The 20,935-nt window shown below is 41.6% G+C and overlaps 2 protein-coding genes across 3 annotated transcripts; both read right to left on the bottom strand.

The window, feature by feature from the left end:
* Positions 1-2,510: 2,510 nt before the first annotated feature.
* Positions 2,511-14,097, bottom strand: mfsd6 (major facilitator superfamily domain containing 6). 2 transcript variants are annotated; one of them, XM_022746582.1, is made up of 8 exons: positions 13,852-14,097; positions 11,077-12,625; positions 8,144-8,241; positions 6,530-6,691; positions 6,322-6,420; positions 5,497-5,789; positions 4,899-4,902; positions 3,336-3,411 (listed from the first exon to the last, which is right to left on the bottom strand). In XM_022746582.1, the coding sequence occupies exons 2-8, from the start codon at positions 12,621-12,623 to the stop codon at positions 3,404-3,406; spliced, it is 2,211 nt and encodes a 736-aa protein (XP_022602303.1). In that variant the 5' UTR covers positions 12,624-12,625; positions 13,852-14,097; the 3' UTR covers positions 3,336-3,403. The 2 variants fall into 2 exon arrangements, with proteins under 2 accessions (XP_022602302.1, XP_022602303.1); XM_022746581.1 differs by lacking the exon at positions 4,899-4,902 and having other exon boundaries at positions 2,511-3,411.
* Positions 14,098-15,253: 1,156 nt separating this feature from the next.
* Positions 15,254-16,940, bottom strand: LOC111222654 (insulin-like growth factor-binding protein complex acid labile subunit). Its single transcript, XM_022746456.1, has one exon. The coding sequence runs from the start codon at positions 16,938-16,940 to the stop codon at positions 15,897-15,899; it is 1,044 nt and encodes a 347-aa protein (XP_022602177.1). The 3' UTR covers positions 15,254-15,896.
* Positions 16,941-20,935: the final 3,995 nt, after the last annotated feature.

A 20,935-nucleotide genomic window follows, 5' to 3' on the forward strand; every position in this document is an offset into this window, starting at 1 on the left:
CATATGTCCTGCCAAAGTGCCCACAAGCAAGACACTGCGGTGATTAACATGTTCAACTCTCTTTGTTGCAGTAATTGGAAACGTCTGTAGGTCAGCGCTGCAGTAATTCCCTGCAATTTTCTGAGTCGTGTCAGAGAATAAAAGCCCGTCTCGCCTCAACCCTCGGCGTCATTTAAATTGAAACGTGTAGCATTGTTGTGCAGCTCATGGTCATGACACCTTGGAAGAGAAAAACAACACTATTATAATGTTCATTATTAAGGACCACGCAACTCAACAACAACAGCATCAACAGCAGAGGGGCTGTTGAAATTTCTCCATGGATATCAGACAGGCTGAGTGTGCCAAGACGGTTTGATTTTATAATTTATATATATATTTATATTTATATATATATATAAATATATATACATGTTTTTTTTTTACAACAGCACATAGTCTACTTTTTGAGGAAGCCTATTACTGTCCTCCCACACACACCCATCAGTAGCAGGCGCACCACAACCTCAATAACCCTCCACACACTCACACATATACAGAGGCTGGCTTAGTCCATTTAAGACTCCGTAAATCCGCCGCCACTCTCAGGACACTACTGCCATCAAGTGGCTGCTTTGAAACACATCTGTAGCAGCCAGCGTCCTGCAGCATGAACATGTAGGCAGATTTAAAACCTCTGCTCCAGTAACATTCATGTCACTGCTGTCGTCACTTTCAAAATAAGTTTTACATCTAAATGTAAATGTCAACTTTTAAAAACCCGATGCATCAATATCAGAGAGTGAAAATACTCCATTACAACTCCTGCATTGGAAATGTTATGGAAAGTAGTGGTGGAAAGTAACTATGTGAATTTACTCATGTACTGTTACTACCAACCGATCTGTTGAATATTTCCATTTTATGTTTCTTTCCACTTTTTATTCAACGACATTTATTTAATGAGTTTAACAGTTACGTTCCAGATTCAGACTCATAAAATAAAATACATGCAGCGGAGTAAAAAGTACTAAGGTAGAAGTCTCACCACCAGGTCCATGTGGTAGCTGTTCTGGAGCTTTCAATCATATCCCATGATCTTCTTCAGGGGATGGAGTTGCCCAGTTACAGTTACAATCTGGGCCACAGATTTGTGTTATTTATCAACACAACATACATTTAATAATGCTGTTTTTCTTTTAACCAGTATGATTAAAACGACACTTACGCCGTATTAAATGGTCACCGTCACACAGAAGCTCTTTTTCCAAAATCTCCTTTAATATTACAGGTAACAGGAAGTCTTCAATCCTCAGGCTTTTCTACTTGGACGACACAAAAACACTGAATACTGGGAATTGTTTGGCATGAAAATCAGAAACAGAGACGGTACATACAGTGTTTCAGCTATTGGCAGTTTCAATACAAAAACAGTGGGATTAACCTTTAAAAAATCCCCCAGTATCCTGTGTTGAAGATGACAGGTGTTTCTGTAGGAGTGTGTTTCAGTAAAGGGATCCTTGCTCGACATTTTCTAATAATTAGTTGCAACGACAATGATGATTAAGAGGCTTACAGTGGGTTTAAAAGAGGCACTTCTTCATCACGGCTCCTTCAGTGTGCTCTTCAACAAATTATACAAATATACAACGATCAAACGACCACCTGACAGCAGCTGAAATCTGAAACAAAGGAGGAGACGTCTTTCCAGGAATCCTGTTTTTCTTAATACCCTGTCATGTAAACCTAAATTTTTAAAGTATTTTAAAAGGTTCCCAACCCCTGTGCCACAGAAAGATTACTACAGAGCTGTGAGGAAACAATATGATTCAGCAGAAGAAATACATCTATATTAAACTATAAGTTCACCAGGTTCAATTTAAGCCTTTTAAAACACATAGAATATAACTTAATACCTGTTTCATATCAGAGGGTCTAGAAGCAGGATAACAACTCCTGATATCATTAATTACATTCATGTGACCTGGACCCGGATCAAATTAAAAAATGATTAATTAATTTAGGTCTTTGTCAAAGTCGTCGTCAGCAGCAGCAGCAGCAGCAGCAACAGTGTGAACAGGTTCCTCAGCTGCAGTTTACACAGCAGGTGTGTAACGTCTCCTGACACCTGCAGTCACACACTGTTTATGATTAATATTACTGCATAAAGCAGGAAATAGACACATATTTAAGACTTTTGTAAATTAGATTTAAGCCTTTTTTCTTTTTTTTTTTAAGAAACTGGATCCTGCAGAAAACCTGCAGGAGGCACGTTTGCATCTTGAACTTGACTCAGACTGATTCTGTCTGTCTTTTAATTTACAAACTGAATAAAGTTAAGTTTTGATTTCTGTTGGGAGGATAAATACAGAGAGCAAAGTCATGCCTGAAATGAAATGTAAAAAATGTGTTTTAATCCTTAAGATTTTAATTAAATCAAACCCTGTATTGATACAATTCCTTTGTTTTTAATCTTATTGTTAACTTTATTTTAAGTTAAAGCTCATGCAAATTCCCTACTGCTGCTGCTGCTGCTGCTGCTTCAACTGGTGAAACACACACCAGCTTTTATTGTGAAGAAGTTACAGGAAACACAATGTATTTGTCACTAATATTAATCAGCTAAACAAGCAGTGTGCACAGTGACTCAGTCAATATAAAAACCATCTGTGGTGCACAAAAGATTGGGAACCTCTGTATTAAAATGCATGAAAGATAAATAACCTGATAAACCCGATCAGTTCCTAAAAATTGATCTGATGTGTTAATGTCGTCACTTCTTCTAAATGCTGCTCGTTACTGTGGAATCGAACTGTTGAATTTTTGTCAGATTTCCTCACTTTCTTTATGTAAATGAAGTCAACAAACGACTTCAGAGGCACATTCTTTACACTCGAAGGATTTTCCTTCACGCTCCACCGTTAAAGGGCAGTTAACATAGTGCACAGAGCTCCGAGGTGAGTTGGATTTGCTCACCTTGGACCTAACGCACCTCATTTGTCCCTGCTGGAAAAACAACCCGTTCCAACAGTATCTACAACTTGTTTCTGGACATCATGATCATTTACATTTTTTACAATAACTCTATACAAATACAGTGTTTTGTCAAGAAGCTGACAGAAGTGCAGTGGAAGCAGACTTTTACACAGACTGACTTTGAGACTAAGTGACGTGTTAATATGGATGTTTTTGCAGTAAATTAAATAGTTTCTAAACAGAACGTCAGTCTGTGTTTTCTGCTGTGAAGGCAGGGTTTTCTTTAGGCCCTCCCCCCTCTGAGGGTGGGTGCGTTTGGTCTTTGTTATGGCGGGTGGGGTTCGGTTGTGTGTCTGATTCTGAGGTGGCCGACCGTGAATCTGTGCCATCATCAGTTGAACTTGTGTGCGTCGTCACCACCGCCACATACTCAGCAGACGCCGGCTCATCAGGTACCTGGCAACAAGAGGAAACAAACAGTGATAGCGTCGGACTAGAAGCCAGTTTTTCAGGTCACACACACATACACTCACACATCTGGCGCCAACATGAGGGACAGGTCAGAACGGCCTTTTATTTAATTCAGTCTGAATAAAGGTCTAGCTGGAAAAACTTGTTGCTGCCTGGCTAGCTAACTAGCCAGAAGAGAAAACATTATTTTAACACTAACTTGCTAGCTTCTATTAGCTGTGTTCACTAGGACACTAACTGGAGGCACAAAGATAAATTCTGACTATAAATCAAATCTTAAAAACAGTCAGACTTCACATGAACGTCTAAATTCATCAGCTGCACTGACCTGCATGAATCCTGTCGCCTCACCTGTGTCCTCTGCACCCTGTACGTTACTTTCTGACTCGGCCACATAATGTTCTCAAGACTAAATGTTGTATTTTTACCTCTTCCTCAGCAGCACGTTGCATCTTTAAAAAGGTACGTACGTGATCTCACAGATGTCTACAGTCTGCTCGAAATGATAAAAATATTTAAATGTGGTAAAACATTTCCACAGACCTGCAGCAGGCGAACGTTTGATCATTCAGAGAGGCAGCAGACATCTGTGGGCTCAGAAAAATACCTTTGAACGACCAGCTGCTGGAGGACACACACAAACGTTTAGATTTTTGAGCGCAGGGAGGGAACGCCATGTGACTGAATCATGAAGACCGTTTTCTGGGTAATGCTCCTTTAATATTAAAATCTTGGTCTCGCTTGACTCAGCAACTTTTAAAAGCACTTTAGTGACTTTAATTCGTCTCTCCTGAAGAGAGTCAGAGCAACAGTCAGCCAATCTGCACTCCACTGATCTCCACCGGTTTGAAGATTAGAGGCAGATTTAGATGGAGATTCACTGGCCTGTCATCGAGCTACAAAGATGGCCACCGGTCTCACCTAGACAGCGGGGTCCTCGCTTCTCCGAAAAACACGGGAGCAAATTTTTTAAACAGGCTTGATTTAGGTAAATCCACCACACGTTTGAGATCTGGTCAAAAAAATATCAAGAACTGAAGAACTGTTTGTCCTGATAATGTGATAATTGCATCTTGCCAGCAACTCCAACATCTCCACCAGAGGATAGGGTCAGGGGGCTGGGGTGGGGTGGGGTGTGACATCACCAGGGAGTAATTCAGGCATGCATGCACATCACATGACGTCTTGATTCATGCGTGGGAGTTCTCACAAACACATAGACGTATGCATGCATGTACACGCCCACATACCACAAACACACACACACACACACACACACACACACACACACACACACACACAGGTGTAGATGAGTCACTGTTATCACCCCATGCAAAACACACACACACACACACACACACACACACACACACACACACACACACACACACACACACACACAGAAAACCCAGGGCACCCCCTCAACACACACAGTAGTTTTCCATCGACCTTCGCACGCAAAGACGTCTCACCTTTCTTGGGCGTGTGTGTGGGCAGCCGAGTAGAGGAGGACAGAGAGTTAAAGAGACATTTCCCACACAGTCATTAAACCATCAGACACAACAGATGGAAACAGTCTGTTATTATCACATGACATCTATCGCTACTGCAGCTACATCAGCATGCAGTGACGACACGCGTGAGTTTCACCTTAAAACATGAATTAAAAATCTAAAATGTTGGTTTTAATTAATGAGGAAGTCACAAAAGGACCCGAGCAGCAACTGACTGTCACTGCTGTGAACTTGACAAATACAATCAGATGCAGGAGTCACATGAGGGACACGCTGAGAACTTCTGATGGACATTTCTCATCATTCGGACTAAAAGATTTAAAAAAACTACAATTTTAAATTAAAATAATTAATCGATTATCAAATTAATGCTTATTAATCAGCTAATTGACTGTTTACTTTGTGTGTAGATTGAAATAACTGCACAACTAAAAGTAATAACTGTAAATGATCATATTCTGCTAATGTTGTCATGGTGACAGGTTAGCCTTTGCTCTGGTCCTCTCAGTCTGTTAGTGACTGTACTGAACAAGGTTTGAGTCGTGACTTTGTTCACCTGCAGTGGTTGGTTCTCTGGTGGCGGTCCGCTGCTCTTCGCCAGGTTCATCATCTCTTTGATCTGGACGATGGCGAAGGCGATGGTGACCCACGGGGCTCCAGAGAGCACCCAGGCCGGCCGGGTCACGTCCTCCTGATCCTCCTGGTGCTTGGTCTTCTTGACGGGCAAGACGGCGGCCTGTCGGACCGGAGAAAGGCTGCCGGCGGCGTTCTGACTCTGCACCAGATCGATGGTGGCGATGGGAACCGGGCTGGAGGGGACCGGGATGTTCTCAGCTAAAATTTTATCCTCTGAGAAAAAAAATGTATACAAATAAAACAGATTTAAATTCATATTGAATTTAAGCATTTAGATCCGATTCAGGAGGCTTCAAAAGTCTGGTCATATTTTATTGACTCAGACAGAAACGTGTAAACTGTGTAAGACGAGAAAATCTAAACGTTTTACGAGACAGATGACGAAAGCAGTAAAAACTAAACCCATGGAAAAACATAAAGAACCGGAAACACAATGTAAACAATGACAGTGGGAACACGTGATCATACAAACATGCAGCTGAAAATGTAAACTCATCGTGGACAAGTTGTAAATACAACTTTCATGAATTAGTAGCTTTAATTTGATGAGGTTAAATCACAAATTGAAGCAGATATTTGTGTTTAAATTAACGCGTCTGTCTGTGTAATGATTATTCTGCGACTCATTTTATTATAATCTTGTATATAAAGTGTGTAATTTGTTGTAAGGTCTAGAGACCTGGATCATCAAAGTTTCATTTTATCAAATGAAATGTGTGTGTGTGGGTGGAGGGAGTTTTCCCACCTTTGTCTTCAGCCTCTCCAGACAAACACTGGATGAAGGCGAAGATGAGGAGGATGACGAGGGAGGCCATGCCGATTCCTCTGAACGTCGCTGCAGCACCTGCAGAGCAAACAGGGAAACTATTGGTTCATCTTTAAGTCTTATTTAATTATTATCACTTTTTAAAACTGATTGTGTGTGTGTGTGTGTGTGTGTGTGTGTGTCCTACCAAAATAACTGACGAACACTCCCCCCACCATGGCTCCACAGCCGCGGCCCAGACCCAGGTGAAGGCCCTGCAGAATCCCCTGCGCTGACGTCCTCAGCGCAGGGGGGACGGCGGCGCTCAGGAAGGAGATGCAAGCTGCCCAAACTGAGGCGTGGGTCACACCTGCAGGACGCACAGGGACAGACAGGGGGTCAGAGGTGGAGCAGGAGGAGGAGCATGACACCTGGAGATATTCTCAGGAAGTTGTTTTTAGAATAAACTGGACTTGAAATGAAGGAATATGTTTCCTGTCTTTGGCTCAAGTTTCATCAGGAAAACAAACAAACAAAAAAAAGCACACTGATCATCAGGGTCACTGAAACTGAGATCACAACATACCACAAAGTAAAATATGATTCAACATTGGCACTGGCAGCAGTCAACAGAGCTGTGCTGCCTATATGCACTGCCATGTTTTTAGTTTTAACTGTGGGTCTTACTTTCATTTATTAATATTTTACTTCTTTTTTTTTTTGTATTTCACTCTGATAATATAATTTATAGTCAGCGTCTCTATTTCATAGTATTTAAAATGTTTCTGATGTTAGTGTTTGGAAAAATAGAATGATATAAAAACGAATTTGTTAAATAAATCCAGTATTTCTTGGACTATATTGTTTATTTCTAGTGAAAAATATATTGAATCTATCTTTGGGTCTTATTTACTTTTTAATCAGAGCACAGACTAAACACTTTTATTTTGTCAGCGGTCCAGCTTCCTGTCTGCAGCCTTAGCCATAACATGTCACATGACCACCACGCCTTCTCAGAGAGCCGGTCGCAGCTAATCACACATTAAACACTGGAGGTAAACAGCAGTAGAAATGTGCTGTGTTTCTGAAGAGAGCTCTCTCTGATGTCTTCTGTTGTGTGGTGACGTTATCGAAGTGTTGGATATGTTGAATACACAATAAGATATATTGTTTTTTTAAACTGTTTTAAGTGGTCGGCCTCACAGTGAAAACAGACAGTGAACTTGAAGCTGAAGCTCTGAACGAGTTTTCACTTGTTTATTCTGTGAGGTGTCTGTGTTTTCTCAGGGTGGACGTCTCAAACAAACCACCCAGAATCACACAGGAGCTGTGGTGTGTTTACTAAACTTCGCCATCCACTCAAGTCCTCTTTTGTTTTTCACTTGCTTTACATTTTTATCTACTTTAGTTTGAATAATGCGCTTTTAAATCCTGAAAATTATCTCCTTTGTTCTTTTGTTGGATTTATTCTACTTACACTAAGGTCATTTATACGTGTTACAGGTCCAACAGTCTCCTATAAGTTCCCTAAAGAAGGAGCTGATACGTTACAGAGCGTCTCTTTGATTTCTCAGCAGGTTCACGCACAACTTGAATCTAGTATTTTCTAGGCTTCCTGTTTGTGTATAAACTCGTCAGTGTCTGCAGAGCAGCTCCGGCAGCTCCTGCTTCACTGCTGTTAGTGATCCAGGCTGCAGGAGGAAGGAGGCCGTCTGATAAGCGTCCTGTTAGGACAAACACAGCCTGTTCTCGTCGTGTCCTCTGGGGGTCCTAGCTTTCCAACCCCTCCCTCCCTGCAGACAGAGAAGTGAACGGATGTTACCTTGAAGGACCTCCATGGGCAGGACGGTCCAGGCGTTCTGCAGGTAGGAGATGTACAGGTAACGAGCCGTGTTGCAGGCCAGGCCGATGTACAGCACTCTGGGGGGAGGGTGTTAAAGTCAGTTAATCAATATGCAATTTACAACAAGGACCACACCTCTAGTAATTTTCTCGAAACATGACCTTCTGCTCAGCTTTTTCCTTTTGTGCAAGTTTTTTCTACTTTGCTGTTTTTTAATACACAAAAATATAAAATTAAAATTAAAGAAATCTGAAGTTTTGTGTTAAAACTGATTCTTTCAAAAAATCCAAAATGAACAGAGATGATAAAAGGTGGAAAACACACAGATCTTACACAAGAGGCTGTGAGCAGTTTGTTCACTTTACTTTAGAAAAATGATTAATTATTAAAACTGTCAGTGAGTAATTGAGCTTCAGGGTTCAACTGAGAGACAGCTGTTTAACTAAAGGTTAAAGCTGTAAGTTTTTTTGTCAAAGGACGAGAGGAGAAAACAAATAGAAGCTCAGTTTGATCGTAAAACTTCAATCGATGAATCGAGTCATTGTTTCGTCTCAGTTTCAATAAGAGCTTTTTGTTTCCTGGCTGCAGTGACGCTGAGAGCAGCAGAGACAAACTGATGTGAGCACGACACACCCTCAGCCAGTTCATCTCCAGACAGGATTATTTCAGTTTGTTCAACCAAACACGGTTCGCTGAGCACACACACACACACACACACACACACACACACACACACACACACACACACACACACACACACACAAGAGGAGCTGTGTTTGAGCTCGACGTGTCAGCTGATTTTCTGGTTCTGGCCTCAATCATTCAGCGTTGATTGGGACAGAAAATACAACTTTAATACCTTAAATTAACTGACATGTCATAACCATAGTTTCTGTGGATGTGCTGAAGTGAATAAGAAATATTAAAGTGACCTTGAACACAGGAAATGTCGCAGATGGTTGTGTAGTAAACTGGTAACTGTAAATCCTCCTGCACACACAGCAGAGAAATCTGATTTCTCCTTCTCTTATTTCACCTTTAGTTTAGTGACGCAGGACTTTGGACTGAGTGTATTGAGAGGACAGTTCTTTTCTTTGGTCTGAATTTTACAAATACTAAATCAGTCAGTCAGGTTTTATATTTAAATACATCTCCTTAATTTTAAAGACATGACATGAACATAAACATAAGTTTTTAAGGCTCTGCAGATGAAAAAAATGTCATATACAGAAGTTTTTTTCCCCTAAAATGTAGGTTTTACATGCACAAATTTAAATTGTGCATAAAACAGGTGGTAGTTAAAAACAAGGACGCTGGTTATCATATGACTGTAACCCGGCTACTTAAAGAGCAACTCACCACGAGATGCTCTCTGGGTTTTCTGGGTTGCCTTTTCATTTTAAAACTGAGCACATCAGTGAAGCAGCAGCAGATGATCTTTCGGCTGCTAACAGTGGAAACACACACCGTGACAGGGTCAACACAGGACACCTGCAGCAGCCTGAGGTGACCCATTAACATCCTCCCACCCATAAAAAGATAAGTGAGCATGAGTGATGCTGAAGCTGCAGCCTGCTCGGCTCTCGAGTGGTTTTCTGCTCTTGTTCCAGTTAAAGCAGGAAGCGTCACGTCCTCACATGCTCAAGACTCAACAGCGTGAAGGAAATACAGTGTGAGATGAACCTGCCGAATACTGTACAGTCAGTTTCAGTTTCAGTGTCTAACTGCATGTTTTTTTCAACCATTTGACATCAGTTATAGTTTCACTGCAGTTTTTACTCTCTCTTGTCTTTTTATTTATGTTCTACTTTGCTGTTTTACTGCAAACAGCATCAAAATATAATGTTACAGTACTAATACTAATAATGAGGCCTGATTATTGATTGAGATTTTCCATTCTGGTCTGTACACATAACCATTATTATTTGATGCCAATCTGAGGATTATAAACATCTTATTACCCACTGTTCAATCCAAGTAAATAGCTCTGACTCTTCTGAGGAAAATTAGTTGTTGTGTTTGGTTGGATGTTAAACATTAACTAAACATCTGCATGTGTAAATCTTTTGGTTATTTCAGGAAACGGCTAATATTCAATCCATGCAGCAGCTCCTTTCACTTCCCCTCCTGTCGAGCTGTTTCACAGTCAACAGTGTCGACGTTGTGTGTTTTATGTGCAGGACTGATGCAGGTTCAGAGCTGCAGCCTGACATCTAACACCACGCTCTCGAATGTCCCCGCTGCCCGTGAGGTCCGGCCCTCAATTCGCTCCGACAGAAACCCCGAGTATGAATGACGGCATTGTCTCAAAGAGGCACGTTCACTCTCCCCTGCTCTGACACTGGATACAACAACTCACTGCAGCTCGCTCCTGCAGAGTGGAGGACGGATCTAACTGTCCAACTGGGGCACTTCATCACCACAGACGCCCTTATTTACTGTGATGAGTGAACACTAGGTATTTTATTGTCAGGATGGACTGGAGTCAAATAAAGATGCAAGGAAAGAGGAAATCCAAGATGATTATATAAACTGGACAGTGCTCAGGCTTCTCTGGACATAAAAAAATCTGATTCCAATTTCAATTAGAGCTGAAACAATTCGTCAATTAATCGATTAGTTGAGCAGCAGAAAAATAATGTTAATCTAAAAATCCTTCCAGTCATTTTTCAAGAGGATTTCTTGCTTTTCTTCGTCATACATCTCTGTAAACTAAATATTTTAAAGTCTTTGGACTTTTGGTCAAATAAAACTATTTTTTGATCTTTCAGAGGAAGCAATTAATTGAAAAAAATATCTGGCAGATTAATCAATAATAGTAATCGCAGGTCTAATTCCATGTTTAACCTTGTTTATTCATTTGTCTGTTCAGTATTGAGAGGAAGATATTATCTGTATTTCGTGTGTCTCACCTGACGTGTCCGACCAGCTCGATGAACTTGTGGCTGGTGAAGTAAGCGGCGAGCTCAGAGACGTGGCTCAGGACGGAGCAGACGCCGAACAGCGTGGTCGTCCCCTTCAGGTCCTCCAGGTGCCAGTAGAGGAAGCTGAAGACGAAGCCGTAGCCGAAGCCCATGAACCAGGCGACGAAAAGCACGGAGCTGTAGCGCACGCTGCAGAGAAGCTTCAGGAGATCGCTGTAGTGGAACTCCTGCGAGGCGCTGGGGCTGATGGGAGTCTGGTCCGAGGAGCTGGAGTCCGTTATCGACCTCGGGCTGTTGGTCTGCTCCACCACGCCCTCTGGAAGCTCCTGCTGGTAGTCGCCGCCTTTCTCAAAGTAGAACTGAGTGGCAACAACAAACGCCAAGGCCATCAGCACGCCAAAGACGATGAAGGCGATCTGGTAGTTGTGGAGGCGGAAGTCGGGCAGGATGCAGCCAACGCCATCGATCACGACGGTGATGTGCGTGTGGTCGATCCAGATGCCCACCAGCAGCATGGCCAGACCCCAGCCCAGGGAGCCCCACATCCTCTGCAGGCCGTAGCGGTCGCGGGCTTTACCGAGGTACTGCAGGGTGACGGTGTCCACGATGGTAACGGCCGGGGCGCTGAAGAACTCGCCCACGATGATGACGAGCAGGATGAGCAGGAAGATGGTCTCCACCTGGTCCTCGTTGTAGATGATCTGGTACTCCTTGGCTTTGGTTGGAGCAGCAGAGGTGGTGGTGGTGGTGGTGGTGGTGGTGGTGGAGGTGGAGGTGGTGGTGGGTTGGGAGGTATTAGGTGCGAGCTGTGTGGTGTTATCTGGCATGAGGGGTGGTGATGTCGTGGTGGCGTCAGCTCTTCGTACACGCCTGTGGAACAAGCTGAAGTGCGGGAGTTCAGGAAGCCCAGTGAGGTCTAGAAAGCTCCGGCGTCTCCTGGTGTGGTTGGTGGAGTTGTTCAGATTTGTGACGTTACTGTCAGGGAGAGTCGTCATCACCGGCGTCACCGTAGTTGTGGGAGAAGCACCTTTCTCCTCGCATTTCATCTCAGCTGGTTTGACGAAGCCGATGCCGCTGTTGAACACCAGCCAGCAGAAGACAGAGAACAGCAGGACCGCCTTCCCTTTCTTGAAGCGGTCAGCCACCACCCCCCAGAAGGGGGCGCTGCAGAACTCAATGAAGTAGCGGATGCCGACGAGCAGCCCGCTGCGACTGGCCGACATGCCGAGCTGCTTGTAGTACACGGCCAGCAGAGGGTGCAGTGAGCCGTAGGCAGCGTAGAAGAAGAAGTAGAAGATTTTGGAGATGAGGAGGTGGCTGTTGATGCGGAGGCACATCCTCTGGCAGCAGTTGATGGAGTCGGGCTGCGAGGCCAGGGCCTGTTCGGGCGGCGTGTCGGTGGTGGGCGCAGGCGTTGTGGTGACGCCCACCTGCCGCTCCATCGACAGGGTGTTAAACGGCTCGGCCAATACATACTTCCTCTTCTGCTCCTCCTCGTCGTCCGTCAGGATGGCAACCTTGTCGTCAGCTGCCATATCTGGAAGATAAGGAAATGAGGGTGAGAGCGGCACCAACGGTCATTAAACAAATGATACTGAATTTCTCCTCCAGCTGGCAGGTTTGTCTGCTCTGCTGGAACATAATCACTGGCCGGAAATCAAACATCATTTCATGATCCTCTGCAGTAAAGAGGTAGATCCTCTACAGGAAAACACAGCTGTTGTGAAAGAAAAAGTCTTACAATGATTCACCATCTGTTTCTTTCTCTTACTAAAAAAAGGTTTCTTACTCTGGAGACTTTCCAACTTCAATACCTCCCAGTCTGGCATTAATCAAACACCCAATATTAGTATAAATAGATCGGTCTTTGGAGGAACAATTAGTGAGCTTTAAACACTGCACACAGTCATTCAGTGGTTTCTTTAGATAGAGGTGTGAATAAGTTACAGAGAAACAGATAAAAAAAAAAGGTTCATTTTTTTTAAATGCATGAATTATAATCAATATAACAATCAATAGAAGCTCTAATGTTCTTTGTTATCTTCTCTTTTCCCTTAGAAAACAAGTTATTTTTACTCCTTTGAAATGCAAAGACACAACATCACACAGCTCTGGAGTCTGAGTGCAAAATAAAGCTTTGAAATGACCTTTTTTCCTGTTGCCAATAATAGAATAAAAGTGTCTTTAAACTGCTTGTTATTCTGGTCCAGGTTTCACGTCTAAGTGAAGTGGTTTTGGATCTAGACCTGGTCTGATGTGGACTGGTTGACAAAAAAGTTAGTAAAGTAAAATCATATTTTTCCCCCAGTTTTCATGATGAAAAGAATAAAGGTTTCACATATATGAGAGATTTTAAAACAGCCTTTGTGGTCTCAGTGTCAGTGTAGTCATCATTACAACAAAACAGGGCCGCTTGGTAATCCTACAAGGACCGCTGGAGGTCCACAGACCGCAGTTTGGAAACCGTCTGTCCGGCACTGACGGTCCTATGCGGAAGTGTTTGACATCTTGACTAAAGCTACAGTTTATTTTAAATGGAAAATAAACCAAACTCAACACATTTAAACGAGGATTTAAGGAAATTGCTAGAACGACGTTGCAGGTCGGTTGAACCGGTTGAACGAGCAGGAAATTACTCTGACACAGTGACACTTTCATTCTACCTCCTACAACCTCAATTACATTATTATAATAACATATTCAACAGAAAAACATTCAACGTGAAATAAAACACGACATTTAAAGACACATTAATTAGCTCACCTGCTCAGGTCACCGCTCCCATTAAACTATGACTGCGCAGTTACTGATGAATTTTTCTCTCTTCGGTCGAACATTTTTCACACAAAAACCGCTGATAATTATTTCTTTTATTTCGCGGATAATGTTTGAATTCACGGGAAAGAGTTCACGTTTTTCTCTTAGTGTGAATGTAAAGTGTTTCCCCGGCTCCCTTCTCTTTGTATTGAGAACAACAGCGGCTCGTTAAACCGGAGCTTCCACCTGTCCTGAAAGTGACACCAACCGCCAAGCCAGCATCCGGTCTACATTTTCAAAATAAAAGCCATTATTTTATTATATTATATTTTATTATATTATCGTTGCTGGTATGTGTTTAAATACTTATTTGTAAATATTCAATCCATTCCATTTTTTATTTTGTATATCAGGCTGCTTTATATTATCATTTCTATGAATACATACACTTAAATCTGAGTATATAGTAAATAGTCATTTTTATAGCATATATCTAAAGCTGAACTACTACTAAACTAGTTGATCAAGACAAAATCAATCAGCAACATAAATGTCAGAATTTGATGCTGTTTGTTGTTGTATAGAACACTAAGTTAAATATTTTAAGGTTTTGAATTGTTGTTTGGACATAAAATATAATTCACTGCATAAACAAGGGTTCTGGCATATTGTAAATAGCACTTTTAAAGTAATTGTAATACTAGCTGAAAATGAAAACAGCATTGCATCACTACATTCAATGTTTATTCCAGCATATGTACCTGTTATTTTCTTTGTTGTCTGGGCGTATGCTGTGCTTTTATTTTGTCGACATCCGGTGGATTTTAGCGGTAAATCCAGGCTCGTTGACTCATCAGAGCGACTCCGCCTGAACGTCTCCAGTGTGTCAATTAAAGGGGAAACTTCCATTAATCACAGTGAAAACAACCATAAACATAAACATTCAGATACAACACATGTTCCCTGTAGTGATATTACATGACAAAAACAACCATAATGACTATATATACATGCCAAATACTACCATGATTATTATTTTATTTTATATTATATTTATTTTATGATTATTTATTAATCACAGATAAATCTACACCCCAATAAATGACCCTTTAAAGTTAGGAAACATGATTTTATTATGATGTATGTATTCTGCATGAGCTCAAACCCAAAATGCATAATCATATCAAATAAAAATATTCTGGATTTCTAATGTGTACTTTTATTACTTTTATATAACTCCTCTATAAACTTTGGAGGAAACTAAAGTAACATGTTAGAAGTGTTAAAACGTGATGCTATTTGGTGTTAATTTTAACACTTATGGTGACAGATGAGTGTGCAAAAAAAACCACAATGAAAGCTCCTGGAAGGTGTCATACAAATATTTTTACAGGAAATAAACCCCACCCATCTGGTGCTACAGGAAAATTAATAGTCATATCATGATTTTCGGTGCAATAAATCGTTTTACCTGCAGGGGTTGCTGTAGACTTCAGTGTAAACTGCTGACGTGCTCTGTACTGAAAAACATTTTCTACTGGAAAATATGAAAATATGGGAAAACATTTGTCTTAAATGAGAAACTTTATACAATTGAATGTCACAACATCCCATTTAATGCTTTTCCATGTTTAGAGGAACATTAACAACCCACAACCACCGCTTCAACTTCATCTCATTCACTCATAAAAATAATTTTTGCCGTCCAAATGTTTTAGATGAGAAAATAACCCTTTTTTATTCAGGTACGAGTAAAATTAGGGGATTAAATCTTGACAAATGTGATGCAATTCAAAAAAATCTAAAAGTGTTTATCATGAAGCAGATGTTGTGTTTTACAGAAAGCTTTTCGAGGCTTTTTGGTGCGAAGCAGATGGGAAATCCTTCCAGTGGAAATCCGACAAAATGAACGGCAGAATCCCAAATCTCTTTCCAGGCGTGCAGATGTTCGAATGGGAATTAAGTAACAACCGAGTTCCTTAAAATAAGGAGAATAAAAAGGACAGAAAGAAAGTGTGATATGTTTCAGAGGAGGAAGAGGAGGATGTGTTTCAGTAGTCCGACTCATCTGAAAGCTCTCCCTGCTGCGTCCAGTGCTTCCCCTTCTTCTTCTTCTTCCTCTTCCTCTCGCCCATCAACATGGCGGCCAGCACGGTGACCACCACGGTGGCGGTGATGATGAGCACGGTGACCGTCTCGGCAATGCACAGCTCCGTGTCCACCTCCATCAGCCGGTAGTCACGGAGGACAGGCGGCGCCTTGCAGGTGAGGTTGTAGTAGTCGTCCAGGAAGAGCCTCTGGATGCTGCGCAGCTTCCGGAAGAGTCTCTGCAGGTCGCAGTCGCAGTTCCAGGAGTTCCCCTCCAGCAGGATGTGGGTGCTGTAGGTGTGGATGTTCTGGAACGTCTTGAAGGAGATGGTGGCCAGCTGGTTGTCGGCCAGGTTGAGCAGAGTCATGCTGACGAGCGGCTTGAAGACAGACTCTTCCATCTCGCTGATCTGATTTCCGGCCAGGTTGAGGACCTCCAGGGAGCGCAGCATGGAGAAGATGCCGCTCCGCAGAAATGTCAGCTGGTTGTCCTCCAGGTGGAGCTGCCGCAGCGTGCTCATGGAGGAGAACGACCTCACCTGGATGGTGGAGATGGCGTTGCTGGTCAGGTTTAACCTCTGCAGGCCGTCCAGGTGCACGAAGCTCAGGCTGTCCAGGCTGGTCAGGCGGTTGTGGGCGAGCGTCAGCTCCCGCAGCAAAGCCAGGCCGATGGAGAAACCCTCAGTCAGGGTGGAGATCTGGTTCCAGCTCAAGTCCAGTTTCTGCAAGAACTCCAGCTGAGAGAAAGCGCCGTCCTCCACCACACTGATGTTGTTGTTCTGCAGCAACAGGACTCTGAGTCTGCGGTTCTTGCTGAAGGAGTGTTTGGGGATGACGGAGATGTGGTTGTCGGACAGGTCGAGCAGCTCGGTGCTGGGGGCCACTCTGCTGGGCAGCTGAGTGAAGAGAGCCAGAGAGCAGATGGTGAACTTGAGATCTCCTCGACAGTCGTGAAACCTGGAGGACGCCTCCGTCACCACCAGCAGGAGAAAGATGAACTCCTTCATGACTTCAACAGCTTACTGAAAACAGCCAGACAGAGGAGATTCATATTCAGTCACATTTTCATGAGGATATTTCTATTTCACTTCTGCCCAATGACCAGCAGAGAAGATTTTTCTACCTTTTATAATTTCACTTTTTTGACAAACGTCTTCAAGACATCTCGTCTTCTGGATCCTCTCTGAAGTTATACTTGCTCTGTGTTGCACTGAACAAAGTCTCCAGCCTCCAAAACTCCCCAAACAATGAAGTGAAAGAGTTTCCACATCACACATCAGCTATGAAGAATTATTTGGCAAAAAAAAAATAAAATCAGAGCAGGTGTTTTAATCCAGGATTTAGCTTTATTTAGCTTTACTACAAATTCTTTTGATTGAAAGTGGATTAATCTAAGAGTATTTCTCTTCTGTAGCAGTGGTTTCCCTCCTGGCCTGTTAAAGTGAATCAAAGTCGACTCACAACATGTGTACGAGTGAAAGGTTCAGTAGTTTTTAGTTTAAAAAACAAAGACAAGAGAAAAGTTGGAAAAATGCCATTTTTGCTGCAAAAATGTCCTTTTTACAATTCTGGTTTGTTACAACTTGTTTTTCATTTCTATCATAAAAAAATAAAAACTGCACTCACTCTTTAGAGAACCACAGCAGAATCATTTCACACATAGTCCTCTGCAGAAGCTTTCTACAAGGCTCTTCACAACAACACAATAAATCCGAAAGTTTCATTCAGAAACAAAAACAGTGAAAACACAAAGTCCTCTTTATGTATGTGGAGCAACTTTGAGCAGAAATACAAACACTGTCTTACATTCTTATGAAGGTGGATGCGGAGTCTCTCAGCTCATGATGCTTCAGAGAAAAGTTCTTTAAGTGTGTTGCTATAAAACATGTTCCCAACCTTCAAGTGCAAATTCATCTGAAGAGTCAAACGTTTAAAAAATAATCCTTTTCTCTCAGCTTTGGTGGATGACATCCACAAAGGGTTAAATGGTTTTCTACAGCACCAAAAAGTGCAAGATTTAACCAAATATGTCCAGTTTTTAATTTTATAAAATCTACATTTTACTGTTTTGAGAAAACAACTCGATCTGCTGCTTCCTGGATTTAAGAACCAAAATGCAGCTAAAAGGTCCTGAACAAAGTTAAAACTGTAAACAGTTAAAACTCCTAACAGCCTCGTCTTAGTTTGAGTGTTTAGGTCTGGTCTTACCAGCAGCTGCTCCTCTGCTTCAGTCTGTTTACCTGCTGGTTGTCGTCAGCATGCAGCCGGCAGCAGGTGGAAACTGGACATGATGGAGGCGAGGGAGGGCAGGTCGTCAGTGCCTGGAAAACCCGATGAGCGACACCACAAAGACAGAGTGATGGAAAGAGACACATAGGGGAGGAGAGGGGAGGGGGAGCTCGTCAATTATTCACCATGCGGCGCTGTGGTTGTGATGTGGGAGGGGGTTATGAGGGCCGAGGGGAGCTTTAAGAGATTGGAGCCAAACTGGGCCACAGATCTGAGAATTAGAGGGTCTGGACAGATTTGATTGATTGCAGGCAGAGGGTGTTTATCTCCAGACTGTTCCCAGGTTTATTTATAACTTTACATATTTAATCACAGTGACTTTTTCTCTGTGTCATATTGTTGCGATCAGGGCGGGTGTCTGTGGAAAGACAGGTTTTTAAATTAGGGGGAAAATTCTTTCAACAAATGTCAAAAAATACAAAAACTGAATGTTTAAAATCTTTTTTTTTTTCTTTTTACATTTGTGCGCAACACATCGTCATCTGCATCGTATTGATAACATAATACAAATGTTAAATATTTAATGAGGAACAGTTGTGATGAACAAGGACTTTTTATTGCAGCCCTGTACTCCAACACTAAGTGCTTTGTCATGGCGATCTGTTTGATAATGGCACATAAAGCAGATGATTCCCATGAATCTAATACTTATATTATACTGTATGTTATTACATATTTTTCTTTCTGATTTAGACTAACAAACATTCTTATGTATTTAATGAGTACTGTGTGGGAAGTTGTGTTTCACGTTATTCTCTGACAGATCCCAGAAGCGAGCTGCGGCCCAGATGTGCCATTATTTATTCTCATCTCTAGGATGAGAGGCGGGAGATGTATCAGATAGATGATGAGAAGACCTGTTGGTCACCGAGAGAAAGATTACACTAATACCGTCCAAATCCCCCAGCCCAGATAAACCACTCTCTGCTGCCGCCGCCGCCCGTCAACCTCCATTAATTGCGGAATCAGAGTTTGTAGCCGAGCTCCTCCCGCAGCTTTTTAACCCAAATTCTGTTTGGCTTTTTACCTTTTAGCTGAGTCACGTATTTCAGGAATTTCTTCAGTCTTTAAAGGACAGGGGGTGATGAAATACCAGAATTTAAAATACTTGATTGTGTTGCTTTGGTAAAAGTACATATGTAATATTATTAGCAAATAAAGCAAAGATATACTTTTGGACAATTCAATCTATAATAGTGTAATAGTTTAAACTCAGTCAACAGCGTTTGAGTGTAAGTTGTGTTTTTCATGCGGGGTTGTGTTCAGGTCATTTCTTTCTTTGTTGATTGTTTGTTTCATTTTTGTTGTTCAGTGTTTAGTAGTAAGGTGTTTCTGTACCTGTCAGTGTGAGCAGGACTTCTTCTTCTTCTTCTCCTTTGTCTTCACAGTCTACATTTTGCCTGTTCTTCCAGACCCTTCACTTCCTCCCTTCAGACAGTGTCAGTGATGGTACAGCAGTGTTTCCTCTCACAGATATTGGGTGTCTGCAGAGCTCCAGTTTCACAGCAGCCTTTTACTTGACCTGGATAATTGTGCTGCACAATAACAGCAGCTGGAAACTACTTCAGTTACCTCCACTGCACTTTACCTGATTATTACAGGAGCTTCTAATGTCAACAGGAAGCTGCTTTTAGGTAAAAAATATTGCTTGAAAAGAAGATTATCCAGCAATTTATTGATCATCCTAACGTGGTGATCAATAAACTGTGTAAAAAACATGATCTTCAGTATTTAGATTTTACTGTATTTCACTTTCTGTATCAAAAACAGTGTCCAACAAAATAAAAACTGTGAACTGTATAAAATAAAGATTTTTCATTAATATATTTATGAAAATACAACTGTTATTAATGCTACTACCATCACTATTACTCCTCCTCCCTCCTGCTCCTATCTTCCTCTATCTGTCCTCTCTCCTCTCATCCTCTTTCCCTCCATTCTTGCCGCAGCAGGCTGCAGATGGTGCTTAATGGACACATAAGTGAGCATAACTACCTCGTGAATAATTACACACACACACACACACACACACGAATACAAGCTCCAGTATGTGCTAAGATATTCACAAACTAGGGCACCATCACGTCTAGAAATACATCTCCATCATAATTTATTACTTTGTTTTACTGTAAAATCAGTTTTTCCTTAATTAAGTGTAAAAATTGAAATTATCAGTTTGAATATACTGATTTGAAAATGATTGAAATACAATGCCCACAAAAATATTGTGAGTATATTAGAAGTTGTTGTGTTTTGTGTTACAAGTGGCCGACTTCAGTGTACATGACAACGACACTAAATGCAGTGTCATGTGTTTCAATATGTATGATGATGACTTTGGAGAGTATTGCTAAAATTAAAAGTTCCCACAGGGTTAATTAGGATTAAAAATAGTTGTCAATGTCACCCTGCTAAATTTAATTCACTTGCCACGAGGTCTGTAAAAACCATCTTTGCATTGGCATAAAAATATTTCTTTAAAACTGCGGATGAGAAACACGTTTCCAGGGGAAAAATAAAAGGACAAATGTGAATCCCATAATCAACACCATCAATGTGGCAATGTGCCTTTCCAAATAACAGTTCATTTCCAAAATATAAAGGTATCTCCTAAATTGAAGGTGACGTTGTGGTAAATGTTCCTATATAAAAAAGCGACTATAAAAGAAAAAATCAAAAAGGAAAAAAGAAAAAACTGAAGATCCTTAGCTGT

The sequence above is a fragment of the Seriola dumerili genome, unplaced genomic scaffold (assembly GCF_002260705.1).
Source record: "Seriola dumerili isolate Sdu_G_001 unplaced genomic scaffold, Sdu_1.0 BDQW01000105.1, whole genome shotgun sequence".
NCBI classification, from domain to species: Eukaryota; Metazoa; Chordata; class Actinopteri; order Carangiformes; family Carangidae; genus Seriola; species Seriola dumerili.

What these genes read in the sequence shown, in the direction of transcription:
- mfsd6 (XM_022746581.1), bottom strand. Translation starts at nt 12,623, where the DNA reads ATGGCAGCTGACGACAAGGTTGCCATCCTGACGGACGACGAGGAGGAG. An exon ending in GAGCTGGTCGGACACGTCAG is followed by an intron (nt 8,242 to 11,076) that starts GTGAGACACACG and finishes CCCTCCCCCCAG; the next exon opens with AGTGCTGTACATCGGCCTGG. An exon ending in AGTGTTCGTCAGTTATTTTG is followed by an intron (nt 6,421 to 6,529) that starts GTAGGACACACA and finishes TTTGCTCTGCAG; the next exon opens with GTGCTGCAGCGACGTTCAGA.
- LOC111222654 (XM_022746456.1), bottom strand. Translation starts at nt 16,940, where the DNA reads ATGAAGGAGTTCATCTTTCTCCTGCTGGTGGTGACGGAGGCGTCCTCC.